The 16,793-nt window shown below is 53.2% G+C and overlaps 1 protein-coding gene across 2 annotated transcripts; it reads right to left on the bottom strand.

Annotated features, from left to right (window-relative positions):
* Positions 1–578: 578 nt before the first annotated feature.
* On the bottom strand, positions 579–10,981 carry LOC105095284 (glutathione S-transferase theta-4). Of its 2 annotated transcripts, none has more exons than XM_031442374.2 (6): positions 8,790–10,981; positions 7,569–8,134; positions 6,569–6,656; positions 2,548–2,698; positions 1,882–2,058; positions 579–1,248 (listed from the first exon to the last, which is right to left on the bottom strand). In XM_031442374.2, the coding sequence occupies exons 2-6, from the start codon at positions 7,678–7,680 to the stop codon at positions 1,051–1,053; spliced, it is 726 nt and encodes a 241-aa protein (XP_031298234.1). In that variant the 5' UTR covers positions 7,681–8,134; positions 8,790–10,981; the 3' UTR covers positions 579–1,050. The 2 variants fall into 2 exon arrangements, with proteins under 2 accessions (XP_031298234.1, XP_031298241.1); XM_031442381.2 differs by having other exon boundaries at positions 2,548–2,662.
* Between the last annotated feature and the right edge of the window lie 5,812 nt (positions 10,982–16,793).

The raw sequence follows: 16,793 nt of genomic DNA, 5'->3' as shown, positions 1-16,793 counted from the left end.
TCTAGTCTGTTCACATACAACTGTTCACTGTACTTCCTTAAAATCCTTTGTCTTTCAGTAAGATCAGTAGGGCTGTGCCCACTTCCATTACTGATCTGAGCAATTCAAGTCTAATTTTTCTCTTGGTCATTCTAGTTAAAAGTTTGTCAATTTCATTGACTTTTTAAAAAATCCAATTTTTTTTATCTCATTGATCTTCTCTAATTATTTTTAATTCTCTATTTCACTGATCTTTCCACGTTTATCTTTATTATTTCTTCTCTGCTGCTGGCTGTGGGTTTAGTTTGCTCTTCTTTTTCTAATTCCTTAAGGTGTAAATTAGGTTATGGACTTGAGATCTGTATGCGTTTACAGCCATAAATGTCCCTCTTAACATTACCTTTGCCCACATCCCATAAATTTTGGTGTGTTATGTTTTTGCTTTCATTTGTTTGAGGTAGTTGCTAATTTCCCTTGAGAGTTCTTCTTTGATCTATTGTTTAAAACCATACTGTTTCACTTCTAGACATTTCTTTTTCTCGTTTTCCTTCTGCTATTGACTTCTCACTTCATTCCATTGTGTACAGAGAAAACACACGTTGTATGATTTCAGTCTCTACATTTATTGGGATTTGTTTTATGGCCTAACATTGTCTATCCTAGAAAGTACTGCACACGCACCTGAGGCTGCTCTGCTGCTGTTGGCACAGTGCTCTGTGCACCCAACAGGCCCGTGGGCTCAGAGCATGGTTCAGGCCCTCTGTTTCCTTGGTGGTCTTCCGTCTCACTAGTCTAGCCATCAGTGAAAGTGGAGTACTGAAGTCATCAACTATTACTGTTGGCAGTTTAATCACATCTCAGCCTTAATTTTTAAGTTCTCTTTGGAAGCTGGGGGGACCTGCATCTACCACCCAGCCCTGCATCAGATGCTATGCTCACCCTACATCCCAGGCTCAGCAATGGTGGCTGCTCCATTCTTTATTAGTCAAAGAAACAGTGGTTTTCAGTGTCTCCCCTAAGGAAGGAGGCTCAGAGGGCTGAGCCAGCCAGGCCCTACTGGGGGCGCTGCTTCTACTTGAACTTCTGCAGCACATTGCAGATCCTCTCCTTGACCCATGGATCCAACGTTGAGCAGTCCCACTCTGCCAATGTCATCAGCCGCTGGTGGGCCTCCCAGAAGAGGCCGGAGCCGAGGGCCAGCTCCACCCTCATGCGCCAGTCAGCCAGCTTGGAGTTGTTGAGAAAGATGTTATGGTTGCCCCCCATGGGCTGTGGAGAGACAAAGAGGATGGAGTGGTCAGCCAGGGGACCCGCCAGATTCCTCTCCTACAGCCTCAGTGGCTCTCCCCATCCACCCCTGAGAAGAGTGAGTCTGCTGACTCCCAGGTCCTGGGTCAGGGGTCGCAGGCTGTGTAATAGATGAGGGGTGGGGACGAAAGATCCAGGATCCCCCAGGACTCTCAGTCACTGGTCTTGCTCCAAGGCTCCTGAATCCATCTCAGAGGTGACCCTTACTCAGGGGGTTTCCACTGCTCCAGCGTGAAACCTCCCATGGGTTCCTGCCTTCTTCCAGGAAAACCCCTTGTCCCCAGATGAGGGTGGGAGGAATTCAGTTATCTGTCTCCTGTGTTGAGCCTCCCTCTGTGATCAAGCACAGGGCTGGAACAAGAGACCCAGGAGGCAGCCTAAGACACATGCACCCAGGATATCTGGGAGACCCCACATGGGGTGGGAGTGGGCAAAGCAGAAGGGAAGGGGTGGGGGTTGACAATTAAGGGGTTGCACCCTCTTGGACAGAAAAACTGGACTGTTTTTCCCAGTGCAGGTCTGCACTGCGCACGGACCAGGGACCAAAGTGGCTACCTTGCATACTGACCAGGGCCCCCATCGCCCCCCGCACACCTGCATCATCTCCACCAGGGCTACCAAGTCGGCCAGGGAGATGCAGTCTCCGGTGATGAACATCTTGTCCTGCAGAAACTTCTCCTCGAAGAGCTTCAGGTTGTTCCTCACCTCTGCCAGCATCTGCTCCGTCTTCTCAGCAGGAACCTCCTCGCCCGTGATCATTGGGATCAGCAGCTGGCCAGGGGAGGGGAGAGGAGGCTGCATCTGACCCTCCGGGCCTCAGTACCCTTGTCCACTAGAGAGGTGTGGACAGTACCGAGGATAGAAAGTGGTGTCACCTCATTCAGCAGGTCTGGTTAGTGGTAGTTGCCTGGAGCCATTGTTCAGAGGGATTCTGAGGTCCCAGCAGGAAAGAATCCTGCGACTGATCAGTGATTTGTCACAGGCATAGGACAGGGAGTCACGGCACGTGGGCTGGTTATGCATCATCTTCAAATCTGGTGGTCTTTATGGGCCCTTGGACTCTGATATTTTCTAATTTGGAACAAAATGTCTTGAATCCCCTCCTGGGCACCCTTCCCCTTGTCTTTATAAGGCTCTTCCATACCCAGTGGCTCACATCAGACTCCCATCAACTCTGGAAGGTGGGCAGGAAAGGGGCCTGCGGAAATGAGGCCCAGAGAAGGAGGACACTTGCTTGAGACAAGCCATGGCCCCACTCACCTTGATCCAGAGGATCTTGTTCATAGGCAGCTGGATGGCCGTGTGCTGCCAGGCCATGAACTCGTCCACGCGGGCGCGTGTGTGCAGGTCAGGTGGGTACCAGTGCGAGGGTGTGCTGTACTTGCGGCACAGGTAGAAGAGGATGGCCACGCTGCAGTGAGGCCAGTCAGGGCTCGCCTCTGCCTCCCTAGCACCCCTCCTCCACCCACCCAGAGCAGACGGGGCCTCCAGCCACAGGGTCTAGGCAGGCCTCCAGAAGGAGGACCAGCCCCAGAAAGGCAGGCAATCCGTCCATCAATGAGGGCAGGGAGGGAGAACTTCAGGCGAGAGGGAGTTGGTGACTGGGACAGGAAGGGCAGTCCAGATGGGGACAGTGTGTGGAAATACGGGTAAGAGGGAGTTTGGTAAATTTGGAAAAACTAGAGTCTGTGGGTGTGAGTGGAAGAGGGTAGGGGAGGAGGGGGAGAGGTCAGAGACGGTCGGAGATGCCTGCGTCCCTCTGCCCATGCCCACTAACCCCGCCACCACACTCTCAGTGTCTCTTAGTCCTGCACCTTCAGGTTGGGACCTCCACAATTATTAACTGCCACCAGCCCTCCCGCCAAGTGGGGCCCACCCACACCACCAAGTTCTCCTAGACCTCCTGCCTCCAGAGCCAACCAGAGCTTGCTGTGACTGGAGGAGCCCCATCTCCTGGGGGACAGGCACCTGGCAGCATCCCAGGCCCTGGGATGACCCTGCAATGGGCATTTGGCCTTTTGTCTGCCCAGCACCATTTCCCCTACTTTGCCTGCAGGGACCTGCTGCTCCACTATCAGCGATTCTGGCCAGGGGTGACCAGCAGTCATGGGTCCCAGTGCCCCGACCAGTGAGTGGCCCACAAGCAAGCAGGTGACTCAGACTCTGCCTGTCCCCGTCCTTCCCTAGGAACTTCAGATCACCCACGAAGGAGAGGCTGCTTGTTTCCCAAGGAATAGGTGCTTCAAAGATGCAGCTTGAGAACTGCTGATGGCAGTAAGAAGCCGAATGGTGGGCTGGGCGGGGAAGGGCATCAGCCCCCCAATAGCCAGGCCCAATTCCCCTGGCTTGTCACGTCCACCAATAAATTCAAACTGGTCAAGCTGGGTCTGCCTTCTGTGGCTGGTGTCCTTAGCCCCTCACTCAGAGCCCTGATAGACAAACCTGGGCAGAGGGGCTGGGAGGCTGGAGGGGGTGGGGGAGGAGCAGGTCATGGGAGAAGGCCCAAGAGGGATGGGAGTGGATTCACAGCCTTCCCAGGCCCAGGACTGGGACCTGGGAGGGAAGGACCACCTGGGTGAGACGGTGGCATATAAGGCCAAGGGCAGAGGGAAGGAGCCCTGGCACTTTGAGGTTGGGGCCCTGCTCTGGAGAGAACACGGAGGGTGCAGCTGACAATCACTTGGTAAAGAGACAGATGTGGGGACAGGGAGGGTATAGCTCAGTTGTAGAGCATATGCTTAGCATACACAAGGTCCTGGGTTCAATCTCCTGTGCTTCCATTTAAAAAAAAAATTAAATAAACCTAATTTACCCCCAGAAGTAATAAAATAACATTTTAAGAGATAGGCATGTGACTTGTGGATCTAACAGACCATCAGAAAGAGCCAGATGGGGTGAAATGAAGGAAGACCGTGAGGCACATCTACGAAATGGGCTGATGGGGCTATTCAACTGTGCGTGTGTGTTGGCCTTCAAGAAAGGGGAAGAATGACCCAGAGGAAGTCTCAGGGCCAGAAGGGCTGTCCTGCCACCACAGGCCCAGGATAGTGGGGGTGGGGCCAGGTTTTGGCCTCCCTGGTCCCAGAGGGTGGGGCCACCACCCTGATGGGCCCAGAGAACAGAACATGGAGCCAAAAATGATAATCCTGCTAAAAAAAAAAAAGAGAGAAACCAAAACCCCAAAATGGAGTCACTTGTGCTAAGGCCCATGTCAGCAAACCAAGACTTAATATCTAACCTAATTGAAGTTTCAGCTTTTCCCAGAAATGTGACCTTTTACCAGTCAGTCTTGAATTCCCTGGTAAGCACTAGTGAGGAATTCTGCCTGATAAACCCATGCCTGCCCCCCAAAGGAAAATGACTTTGTCCCAGACAATCCACTCTTTCCTAGAAACTTCCTTTTCCTACCTCCATCTGCCTACAAAAGGCAGCTCTTCAGAGCTCCTTTCTAGGTGGGATGCTGCCCCATTCATGAATTGTTGTATAAAGCCAATGAGATCTTTAAATTTACACAGCTGAATTTTGATTTTTAACAATTCTCAAGCCTTGAAATCCAGTGCAGCTTGTCTTGCTAGGTTTCAGATTTGCTGGGGATACTCGAGCCCTTTCCCTTCCTATTCCTCTGTTTTGGAATGGGAAGGTCTAGCCTATGCCTGTCCCTTGCACTGTATTTTGGAAACAAGATGACTTGTCGTCTGGTTTTACAGGGTCATAGATGGAGGGGAATTTTGGCCCAGGATGAATCAAACTCTGAATCTCACTCAAACATGATTTGGGTGATTTAGAGGATGGCATTTTGGACTTAGAGTTGATGCTGAAATTATTAAGTCTCTTAGACACGTTGGGGAGAGGTGAATGTGTTTCACACATGAGCAGAACATGAACGGGGGGGGAGACTGTTATGAGTTGAATTGTATCCCCTAAAAAGACATGTTGAAATTCTCATGTCCAGTACCTCAGAATGTAACCTTATTTGGAAAGAAGGTCTTTACAGAGATCATCAAGTTAAAATGAGGTCATAAGAATAGACACTAATGCAATATGACTGGTGTCCTTTTAAAAAGGGGAAATTTGGACATAGAGACACATGCACAGAAGGGGGTGATGTGAATACACACAGGGAGAAGATGGCCATCTACCAGGCAAGGAAGATCTGAGGCCATCAGAGTCTAGGAGAGAGGCCAGGAGCAGATCCTTCCTGGCCCCGTCAAGGGGAGCATGGCCCTGCCAACACCTTGATTTCAGACTTCTACCCACAGAACTACAAGAAAATGTATTTCTATTGTTCCAAGCCAGCCAGTGAGTGGTGCTCTGTTACAGCAGTCCTAGCAAAGTACCAGGCCTTGGGCCCCAGACTTCCATGGTCCACTTGGGAGCTAGACTTTAAGTTATGAGACCCCCTGTGAAGCCATCTGACAATCAACCCTGCACCTTACCAAACCTCAAGACCTAACTACCAATTTACAGGAAATAAAGGGACAGGAATCCACATTATGCAATACCAAGAAAACGCAGTCAGCAGAATTCAGACCGTGGCAAACTCTGCAGGACAAAGGGCCTGGTTTCTTCACTCACAGCAAACACGCAAAAGTCCAAAGTGGGGCGTGGAGGGGGCTGCAGGGAAAAAGAGACTGAAGAGGCAGATCAGTCGGCTGCAAATCTTGCCGCTTATGTGGACCCTGATTCCAATGCACGAACTACAAAGGAAATATTTATGAGATATTCTGAGACTTTTGAATATGAACAGGCTATTTGATGAATTCCAGGAATAATTATTAATTTTATGAGGTGTCATCATGGCATTCTGGTGGAGCTTTTTTTTTAAGAGCCCTTATCTCTCTTAGAAGTTCATTTCTAAACACTTTATGAGTGAAGTGATGGGGTGGCCAGGAGGCTGGGGAAAAGAGTGGGGTTCAGATGATGCAAAAGGGGCCCCTAGTGGACACCTGCTGGAGCTGCAGGTATGGGTGCAGGGGCTCGTTCTGCTCCTCATTACTTAATATTTGTTCTACTTTGGTGTATGTGTGTAATTTTCATCTAGTTTCTGGGGGGTTTTGAGGGGGTGGTAATTAGGTTTATTTACTATTTTTTTTTCTATGGAGGTACTGGGGATTAAACCCAGGACCTCCTGCATGCTAAGCACGCACTCTACCACTGAGCTCTACCCGCCCCTTGTAATTTTCCATAGTAAAAAAAAAAAATCGGTAGGCACTAGACGGTGGGGCTGCCGCTGAGTCTCCGCAGAGGCAGACGGCAGAGAGGCCCCAGGGAAGACTATTACCTTTCAGATAAGATAAATTTTCCATCTTTGAGGCTGGGCAGCTTCCGCAGGGGGTTGATCTCGATGTACTCCTTGCTGTGATGGTGGCCTGAGAGGGGCAGGAAGGTCTGAGGCTGCTGGGACCCCAGGGAAGAGAGGCCCGGGTATTCCAGAGGGAGAAATGCCTTTCTCTCCACTTTTCTCAAATGCCTTTCTCTCCAGAGGAAGCACGTGGCTCCCCCCAGGTAAGAGGACAAGTCAGCAGCAGAACAGGGTCTAGGTCAGGACTCCGGCCCCCATCCCAGGCTCTGTGACCAGGGCAACTCTGGCTCACAGAAGCTGAAGGCCTCCAGCTCTCACTCCCAACTCCGGGCCTGAAGCCACAGCCTATGAATAAAAGCCCTAGGGTCCCGGCTCCCCCTGCCCCTCTCCTCCAGCCCCCCGGAGGCCTCCATCAGATCCATCGGAAACATTTCCAGGGAACTCTACTCACACCCTAATTATTTCTGGGTCTCCTATATCTCCTCCGTTCTAGAGGCTACTGCCTCTGCGAGCAGAGATTTTGAAGCCCCCTCCATGCCTGGGTGGCGTTCAAGGCTATGAACCTCACCTGGGGTTGGGGCTTGAACACTGGGAGAGGATGGGTGTGGACGGAAGCAATATGAAATCAGCACCCACCTCTGTGACTTTTGCCAACCTAATCTGGCAGGTGCTGCAGCTGACCAGGTGCTAGACACCCACGAGGAGGAGGTGAGGGCACTGGGAGGGAAATCGGGGGCCCACCACCCCTCCTCCCTCCATTTCACCCTGTAAAACCTGTTCAGCAGAGTCAGCAGGGACTGGCAAAGGCAGGGTGGGCAGGTGCACAGCCCACAATTCTCTTGGGAAGCATTTCTTGTCCCATGGACTCCAGAGGGGAGGGGGCTCTGATCTGTCCCTGTCTCTGTTTCTTAGAAACGCCCCAACATTGTGTCCTGCCTTCCCCCAGGACCTGGCCCAGCCAGGCAGTGCTGGGGCCCACCTTTCAGGAGATCCACAAACTGGAAGTCGAAGGGGATGCCGTTCTTCTTGGCAAAGATGTAGACGGCACGGCAGGAGGCGGACAGCAGGTCCAGGTAGAGCTCCAGGCCCATGGAGACACGAGTGGGGCCCCAGCCGCGGCCGGCAGACACCCAACCTGAGCTGATATGCAGCCTGCACCCTGGTCCTGTGCCCACCAGCCCAGGCCCAGGACCCCACGTTCTGGAACCTCTTGTTCACTTGGTGCTGTCATGAGGCCGGGAAGCCTGGAATTCTCACAGCACCAGGATTCTGAGGAGGCCAGGAGTGGGCTGGGGAGAAGCCTGTGGTTCGGGGCCAGGGGGTGGGGGGTGGCTGTGACCCTGTCCTTCCCCTCCCTGGGGGCACCCATATGTGTCCCTGGCCTGGGTCTGAGAACAGTTTACACTTGGGAATTCCCTGGGCCAGGCCTTCACCGCAGAATGTGACTGAAGGGGCTTTGCTGGGTCCAGGGATGATGACTCACCCAGGAGGGTTCCAGAAGCAGAGACTGGGGGTATTCACAGATCACCTTGTCCTGAACTGCACCTAGAAATGGGTGAAGAGGAAGAAATGGGAGCATGGGGAGCTGCCGGGGCATCAGGGATGATGCCACCGCGGACACAGTGGACGCTAGCCAGATCATGCCACACAGAGGAGCCTGGGAACTTTCAGTCTGGGTTTGGACTGGCTGTGGCCAGGCTGTGTGTCCGGACTCAGCACCTGGCAGCTGAGAAAGGTAACTGGACACCAGGGGGAGGCCTGAGTGCTGCCCACTCCAAGCTGCGTGATCCTGTGAGAGTTCCCAGGAGAACTCCCTCCTGGAGAGACCTTACTTCCCTGCACAGTGAGGCTGGAGGTGCGCGGAGGGAGAGAGCAAGTTTACTGCAGACGGCGGAGGGCAAGGGCCCAGTATCCCCTCAGTGCAGCTGCTCCTTCACTTTCTGCACCAGCTTCTGGGCCAGCTGGGGGTCCTACTGGGCCTCTCGGGGGTCCCAAGCCTACAGCACAAGCCTGTGGGCCTCCTGGACTAGCTTCATGCCCAGGGGGGCCTCCACAAGGGCCCACCAAACTGCCAGCCAGGGCCAGTCTCAGAATAGGTCACAACTGAAGGCAGTGGGCTGGGAAGACAGAGCAGTTGGAACCTGGGGCTCAGGCTACACCCTGAGTACCCCCAGAGGGCAGGCGGACAGGGGAACCTCACCTGCATCAGCTCTTTGAGTCCATCAGATCTGCCAGGGAGAACTGCTTGGTGGCCAGGAATGGTTTGGCTGCCAGGACCTCCCAATCCAGGTGCTGCAGAGACAGTGTCAGCTTCCCCAGCAGCCGCTCCAGCCACTTGGCATCCACAGGCTGCCTGGAGAAGTCGGGTAGGAGACACTGGGCCAGAAAGAGAGGGGGCACTTATATTGGGCCCCTCCAAGCCTCCTCAGCTTCCTCTCCACCCTCCCCAGCTGCCATTTATCAGTGATGCCCTCTGGGGCTCTGTGTTCAGAAGGAGTCTGAGCTTTCATTCAGGCTCAGAAGAAAGACAGCTAGGATAGATTAGCGGTGTCTGCATAGGGCAGTACACAGCAATTAGTATATGGGCCAATTGGTCCCTTCCAGCTCTGGGGGTCTTGGCTCCTGCCTACCTGCACAATAAGGCAGGAAGGCTCACCTTGCACAGGCAGACGTTGGTGGCAGGCACCTGGATGTTGGTGTGCTGCCACGCCAGGCACTCATCCACAGGTGCAGGCCTGCTGGGCTTCCCTCTGCCCTCCTTCCATGCCCTGCCTGCACTGCGACTCTCCATCCTGGTGCACACAGCACAGGACCAGAGGGCAATTCCTGCCTGCTTGCTTTTTCATGTTGGGAGCCCTGTGGGACTGCCCCTGCCCCACTCCACCCATGAGAAAACCAAGCATTCCACTGAAAATAGAAATGTGGGTAAGGGAACAGGGCTGTGCTTTCACCTGCACTGTTTCTATCCCTTACGGGCAATTCCCTAAATGCTTGTGTCTGGACTCTCTGTTGGTTGTAAGGAGCCCTTGGTTATAAAACAGGGTGTAGGCTTCCTGGTAATTAAAGACAGCAAGTTGTTTCCTCTGGATCCCGCTAGGATGCTAGCCACGGAAGCAGATGGCACACGCTCAAGCTGTCACCCTCTTAGAGCCACAGACTTGAATATTTGCAATGAATGCACCAAACTGGCAAAAGATTGGTAACCACAAAAGTATTAAAATTTCTACCTGTCAGTAGGGAACAAAGCACAATGAAATAGAAAACTGGGCAAAAGATATGAACAGGCAATTCACAGAACATGAAAACTGAGTAGCCCAAAAATACATAAAAAGAAGCTCAAACTTACTAAAAGTAGGGAAATGAAAATTAAAATTACAATGAATACCATTCCACACCCATCAGGCTAGTGTGTTTATAATATGTTCAATATGCTATTACAAGCTTGTAAGAGCAAAGAATTGGAAACATTCTAAACGGCCATTAGCAAAAGAATCTAACAACGTGCAGAGTGAGAATTAATGAATTAAGCCCAGGTACCTGTGTGAGAGCATCTCGGACAGCTGTGGGGCAGAGAGACATTAAGGAAATCCCAAATCATGAAGCCAGCTACAAGGATTGTGTTGGGAAGGTAAAATTTTACCTTTGTCCTCTTGGGTTTTTTTCCAACTGGGTCTGACTGGCATTCAACAGAAGAAGAGCTTCTAAATGTATTTAATACAAGTTTCACCTGACTTGGGACCCTTCATAAGGAATGAAGACACAAAGTAATGGCAAACTTTATGCGCCTTTCTATTAGATTGAACAAAGAGGCAATTGCGGGAAAATAACTAAACTATGCAAAGAGGCTAATGGAAGACTACTTTAACAAGGTTTGTTTGTACTAAATTCTCTTTATCTCAACTTTTCCCCCATGACGATAAGAATGTTACTTTCCTTCTGGTACTTGGAGGACATTTTTCACACGGCAACTTCATCTCTTGCTTTTAAGAAACAAAGAATGTCAGCGTTTTTCTTGCATTTGCTGTTTTTCAAGTGTCTGACTCAAAACAGTCAATATAACCACCATACGGTGGCTGTCCGTGAATTCCTTCGATTATAAACACATACACGACGGCAAACACCAGATTCCCGAGCGTGGTTTCCACGGTGGAGGCTGAGGTGGAAGCGCCTGGGGGCTTCACTTAAGCCTCACCCAGGCGGAGAATACATTATTTGGACAATAGTCTTTCTAATAATAAATGAAAGCCACCATACTAACAAAAAGGTCACTGCAAAAATAAAAATTATGCCAGACGGCCCTCCTCTTGGACGCGCGCCTCACCCCGGCCCTCGGCACAGCATTTTAACAGCCGTCACTGGCCCCTCAGATGCAGCCGGTGCAGGTGCCTTGGAGCCCCGGGGACATCACCGGCCACGCCCCGCCGCGCGGAGCTTCGTGGGAGCTGCCCGCCCCGCCCCGCCCCTCAGAGCACCGTCCCGAGCGGAGCATGCTGGAGGTGGGCGGGCCCACGACTCCACCAGCCCCACCCAGCCCCGCCCACGCGCGGAGCTTGTCGGGAGGAAGGGGTGGGTGCGCGGGTTGCCCTGGCAACGGGCAGCGCCGGCAACTGACGGCCGGAGCGCGCTGGTCAGTTACAGTCAAGTGACCCGAGCGGCCACTGTGCCCAGGGCCTCCGATGGCGGCGGGTGGTTCCGTTATTGCCAAGAGGCGGCCGGGGCTGGAAGAAAGGGGCGGGAAAGCGCTGGGGCCTCCTCTAGGGCGGGAAGGGAAGGGTCGGGGCCTCGGGAGCTTGGACAGGGACCCGGGGGGCGAAGGAAGGGAGTGCAGAGTCTGCGGCCGTGTCGAGTGGAAGGAACTGAGCAGGGTCTCAGCGGCAGAGAAGGAGGAGGGGAGACAGGAAGGCGCGAAGAGTAAAGGGTGAACTCAAAAAGTGGAGGGGAAAAAGGGAGTTGGAAGAAAATGAGAGCGGGCGCCGTGCCCCACTCCCCCACCACCGCCCGGCAAAGCTGAGTCCACGGCGTCATTCCCAACCTTAGAAGCCCCATCACGGAGCAAATCCTAGTAGACCCCTACTAATTTTGGGAAGGTGAATGTTTTATGCACAGGATAGCGGAGGGAAAGACCGGTCAGGGAAAGGAGGGTGGGCAGGCAGGAGGAAAAGAAAGGAAAGCTCTTCTGACCTGAGTCAAGAGTCCAGTTCTGGAGCAGGAAGGGATCTGAGGTTGCTTTCCCGTGTAGGTGGAAGTCTGACCACAGCTCTTAACCACCCTGAGTCCTACCTCTATTTGTGGGAGACTTACCTGTGGGTTAAGGAGGGGAAAGAGGAAGGGACAGATGGACAGTGGCAACACAAGACTGTGATGCCAACTGGAGGAGGGGGAGAGCGCACACGGGGCCCACCCTGGTGAGAACTAGACACTGGTTTTAAGAGAAGTATGTGTCATAAACACCCCAGTCTCATTTCAGGCCTTCTAGGTGAAGTGGACCCAGTGTTAAAGACTACGGGGTCAGGGCAAGAACCCTTTCAGTAACCCTTGTCAGTAGGAAACTTCATGTGAGACTCCACCCCCCACATCTAGTTCATGCTTTGTTCATCCTTTGCCAGGGCACCTTGGGGTCCCAGCCCACCTCCCTCAGGGAGGACCTTGGTGGAGGTCTTCCAACAGAACCTGCTATGACCTTGGGTGTACAGTCCCTGCACCTGTAGGGCAACTTACTGCTGACCACACCAGGGAACATCCCAATAGGGAGGTAACTGAGCCCCAAAAAGTTTTCTGAGGCTGCTTTGTCATCTGTAAAATAATTGTAGCTCTGCCTGCTCTGGAGGTGCTTATAGAGACCTAATGAGACACTGAAAGTGCTTTTAAAGGGTGCGGGGCCCTCAAATGCAGGGACGTGTTACCAAGAAAGCCCAGTCCACGTAGGTTAGGGTGCCACCAGGGAAGAAAGGGCCTGGAGCCGACCTCTCCAGCCAGGCCTGCCACTGCCATTTGCTAGCAGGGCTGGGACAGCTCCACGGGCTGCCAGTCTGTTTGCCCTTATTCTCTCTGACCCTGCTCTGGGTCCAGAGACCCAAATTTGAATCCTGGATCTGTCACTTACTAGCTGAGTGATCTTGGGCAAGTCATTTCAGCTTTCCTGTTTAAGTGGAGCTAAGATGGCCTGTGAATGAAACCACACAAACCAAGGCGTTTCTGGCTCCGGAGGAGGCCACTGCCGTGGGGGAGGAACCCTGGTTGGGAATCTATTAGAGACAGTTGTTTTGTCACCAACTGAAATGGCCTTGGGACAGAGCGCTGCAGCTGTCTTGACCTCATGGTTGCCTTGACCTCATCCTTCATGTCATGTCATTTTCAACACTGCCACTTCCATCAGCCACAGCATTGACCTTGGCCCCGGTTTTCTCCTGTGTGACTTGGAGATAATGATGCTCTTAGGTCTCTGCATCAGGGGGATGTTCAGTCCTGAAGAGCAGCACGTGGTGGTGTGAGAACCGAGCCGTGGGGAACATTGGGGCCCCCTTTATAGCCGATAAGAATCTGACCCACAAACACTGGGGGAAGCATTGAGTTATGAATGAAGAGCTGGTTGGAAAAGGAGACTGATCAGAAAAGCAGAAAAGCAGGTCACTGTCAATACACTCCAAAGGATAAGTAATCCTTTTTATATAAAGTGATTATTTAGATTGAGAAATTAAGAATTTTGAAAACCAGTACCATAACCATAGCAAACACAAGCAAAATACCCTGACATATGATTGCTGGACACACCATCTTTAAAATACTCCCTCCTGCCATGTTTTTTGACTGTAGACTCTGATTTCCTTTCTTTGTGACAATGATTTTGTAATATTTCCCACAGACAATAGACGATTCCACCTTTTCTTTGGCAGTAAGCGTGTCCCCCGGAGCTGTTTATGCACCAACATAGTGATAGTAATTTAAGAAGACACAGGAGTGACTTCAACGCAAGTGAATATATCCCACTTAACCCTTACATTAGTGATCCCCCAACTCTACCACCCTCCTTAGCCACATCCCAAATGCCCACAGCTACTCCCATGGGAGATGTGTGACAGAGGAATCTGTAATGGAAAGAGACAGTGGGCTTCCACCAACTTGTAAAAACCTCTGCTGCAAATTTTCCAAAAGCACCTGACGACACTAAGCATGGCGAGGAACCCTCTCCAGGGCAGTCAGATGCCCTGGAGCTTGAGCTCCATTAGTCTTGACCCTAAATCCAGCTCTGCCCTGGGTCACTGCAGCTGTGCCAGGCCCCATGGTCACCCAGAGAGTTCCAGGGGGGGATGGCATATGACTTTGCGCACAGGGGTGACTGGTTCACTCTAATTCTGCCTAATTTTGTGTTGACCTGCAAGCATCTCTACCCACCCACCCTCCCTCTTCCCCCTCCCATCCACACAGCAGGGAGGTTCCCGGCATGTGTGCCCACCCCAAAAGCCCTCCTTTGGATGGGAAGATGGTCCTAGGCCCCCGAGCAGCTTTCTCCCAGCTGAGCAACCCCTGCCTTCTCTTGCACACACAGAGCTGGTCAAGCTGATCTTTGAGCCACAGGTACACTTCTGAGCAGGCTAGCGGTGGGGGCCAGCAGAGGCAATCCCTGCTCGAATCCCTGGCAAAGCCCGGGCCGGTTCCCCTCAACCTGCCTGTCCTTTGCCAGGACTGAACTGCTGAGACGCCCACAAGTATAAAAACTCCTTATCAGTCAGGGAGAGGAAACGCATAAAAGAAGAAGAACTGGGAGAAAAGAGAGAAGGCTGAGCTTGAAGGGAGGGTTGGGGTGAGGACGGGTGCTGGTCCTGCCGCTGACCTGCTATGTGACTGCAGGGGAGGCTGCCTCCTTTCCATCTCTGGGCCTCAGTTTCCCCTTTCAAGTAGGGCCACCAACCCCTACCTGACAGGGTTGTTGTGAGGATAACATGAGGCAATGTCTTCTTGAGAAACTGAGAAAGGCCCACTCAGCTGGAGCCCTGTCCTTGTGGCCCCAGGGGGACGGTCGGCCTGGAGGCCCTGGACTCAGGCTGGGGCCCTGCCTGTTTAGAGAAGTCGCCCTGGCCTTTAGTCAAAGCTGAGCCTGCCCTGGGTGGAGCAGGCGGTGCAGACCAGGCCCTGGGCGCCGGCCCAGCCGTCAGAAACTCCCAGCGCAGTTGGTGAGCCCGCCTAGCCAGGCCGCTGGAGAAGCCTGGAAAATGGAGGGGTTGCTGTTGGCGCTGCCACTCCAGTGGCTGCAGGGAGGATGACCCGTGGAGGCCAGGGTCCAGGGAAGGAAAGTGAGCAGGGGCAGTGACCCCTGGGGGCCAGGCCATGCAGCAAGGAGCAAAGGGTCCAACTCAGCAGGCAGCTCTGCCTCTTCCCAAGCATTCAGAGTGGGCCTTTTAAGAAACAAACAAAAGCTTATCTGAAAGGCTAGTTTGGGATTCATTTCCAGCAGAGCATGGGTGTCAGGTTCTGGGGACAGGCTGGCAGCAGGTCAGGGTCAGCAGTGCAGCTTTGAGAGTGAGGAGGAGGAAGCCAGGGAGGGTCGGGTTCACAGGCGGGTGTAGGGGCGAGGAGGCTGGGTCAGCACCCTTTGGGAGTCTGGGGCGATAGAGAAAGACCTGCACAACCTGGGTGGCTCACTCTGCTTCACCCTCAACTAGAACGAGGGCGCCCCTGGGCACCCACATGGCACTGTGGGCCCAATCCCCAGAGGAGCCTCAAAGAAGCTGAGTGGAACCTGCCCACTTTATTTTCCCAAATCCTTGGGTCAGCGATATCGCTGCCGCTTGCTGCAGAGGGGGAGAGGGGTGGGACTCTGTGGGAGTGAAAGGCGCCCCCCACCTCCAGGCCCCTCAACTGTTTCTGGGGTGGCGGGGGACGTAACCCCATTCCACCCTCCCCCTTTGGGGCCCATGGTGGTTTAGGTCCCTCACCTCGGCCTCGGGATGGGCCAGAACCCAGTGTCACTGAACTCCAAGGGCACATTGGATCTCAAACAGAATTCTCTCCCACCTCTTTCCCATCCCAAATGAGGTCCAACCCCCAGGTCCAAATTTGGCTCCAGTGTTCTGCAGAGATAATCAAAAAGTCAATGTAGAAACACCCTCTCTCACGAATTTTTCTAGGGTGGAATTCAAATCAAGCTTTAGGCTAAAGCTCAAAGAAATAAAAACTGAAAGTCTTAAGGTCAAAGGATTAAAGCCCAAAGCATTCACAGAGCCTGGCCCTCAACTCCCTCTCCAGGGACCGTGCCGCCAGCCACCCACGCTGCCGGGATGCTCTCCACACCTCGGTATTTGAACTGGCCTGTTCTCTTGTCCACTTTTAACAGGCTGAGTTACTAGGACTAACCAGATGGTGACAGCCCCATAGCCCCACTGAGTCCAGGAAAATCAATTCCTAGGGCAGCCTACAGGCTGCTGGGTATCCTTAGAACTCAGTGCTCAGCCCCGTGTAGACTCCTCTTCCTGCCGCTTCAAGATCCAGGCGAACTTGGAGGAGAGCGGACAGGGGAGAGTGAGGGCCCAGACCCCACACCCTGCGGGTTTGACCCAGGGGAGGGGTCGGGTAGCCCCATGAGACCATGTTCGGTGGGGCGGGGAGCAACTGCTGCCTCCCTTCTCCTCTCTGAGCGCATCTGTGCCACTCCTGCCTTCTCAGGAATGGTCAGCCCCTGCCCTGTGGGCAGCCCAGCCATCAGGGCCCATTTACGATAACTTCTTTCTTCCAGAATGTTCAAAACCACATAATTTCTCTTTCCCTCTGGGAATCCAGTGCTGATCCCTGCCTAGGGACAGGTGTCCAGGTGTGGGACTGCCCAGTGCAAGGCCCCCGCCCGTGTCCGTGCATCCTGCCTAGAGCAGGTTCCCGAACTGAGGGCTCTGCCTGGTTGGTGCCCAGGACACCAGCTGTCCTCCATTCAGGATGCCCCAGCCTTGAGTGGCCGCTGTTTCTGCAACCTAGTTTCTAGTGGGAGGGTCTGTGGCCACTGTGAGCATCCAGCCGGGCAGCTGCCTGCAGCCCCAGGATGGCTGGGCCACGCCCCGCAGCCGAGCCCTGTGCGATGGTGCTGGGCTGGCTCCTGACGTGGTTTCATCCCTTTTCCTCACCACACAGAGGCCTGGCTGTTTTTGTTGGATTCCAGGGCCTTCCCTGCTTTTACTTTCTCTTTGCTTTCTGGTCCAACAATTACTTTTTCTGACAT

Source organism: Camelus dromedarius, chromosome 31, assembly GCF_036321535.1.
Source record: "Camelus dromedarius isolate mCamDro1 chromosome 31, mCamDro1.pat, whole genome shotgun sequence".
Taxonomy (NCBI): Eukaryota; Metazoa; Chordata; class Mammalia; order Artiodactyla; family Camelidae; genus Camelus; species Camelus dromedarius.
Note: the sequence above shows the minus strand (reverse complement) of the source record. Positions and strands in the feature narration are given on the sequence as shown.

Coding starts and splice junctions, on each gene's coding strand:
- LOC105095284 (XM_031442374.2), bottom strand. CDS start 7,680: ATGGGCCTGGAGCTCTACCTGGACCTGCTGTCCGCCTCCTGCCGTGCC. Junction 6,657..7,568: donor GTTTGTGGATCTCCTGAAAG/GTGGGCCCCAGC, acceptor TGCCCCTCTCAG/GCCACCATCACAGCAAGGAG. Junction 2,699..6,568: donor AAATTTATCTTATCTGAAAG/GTAATAGTCTTC, acceptor GCCTCACTGCAG/CGTGGCCATCCTCTTCTACC.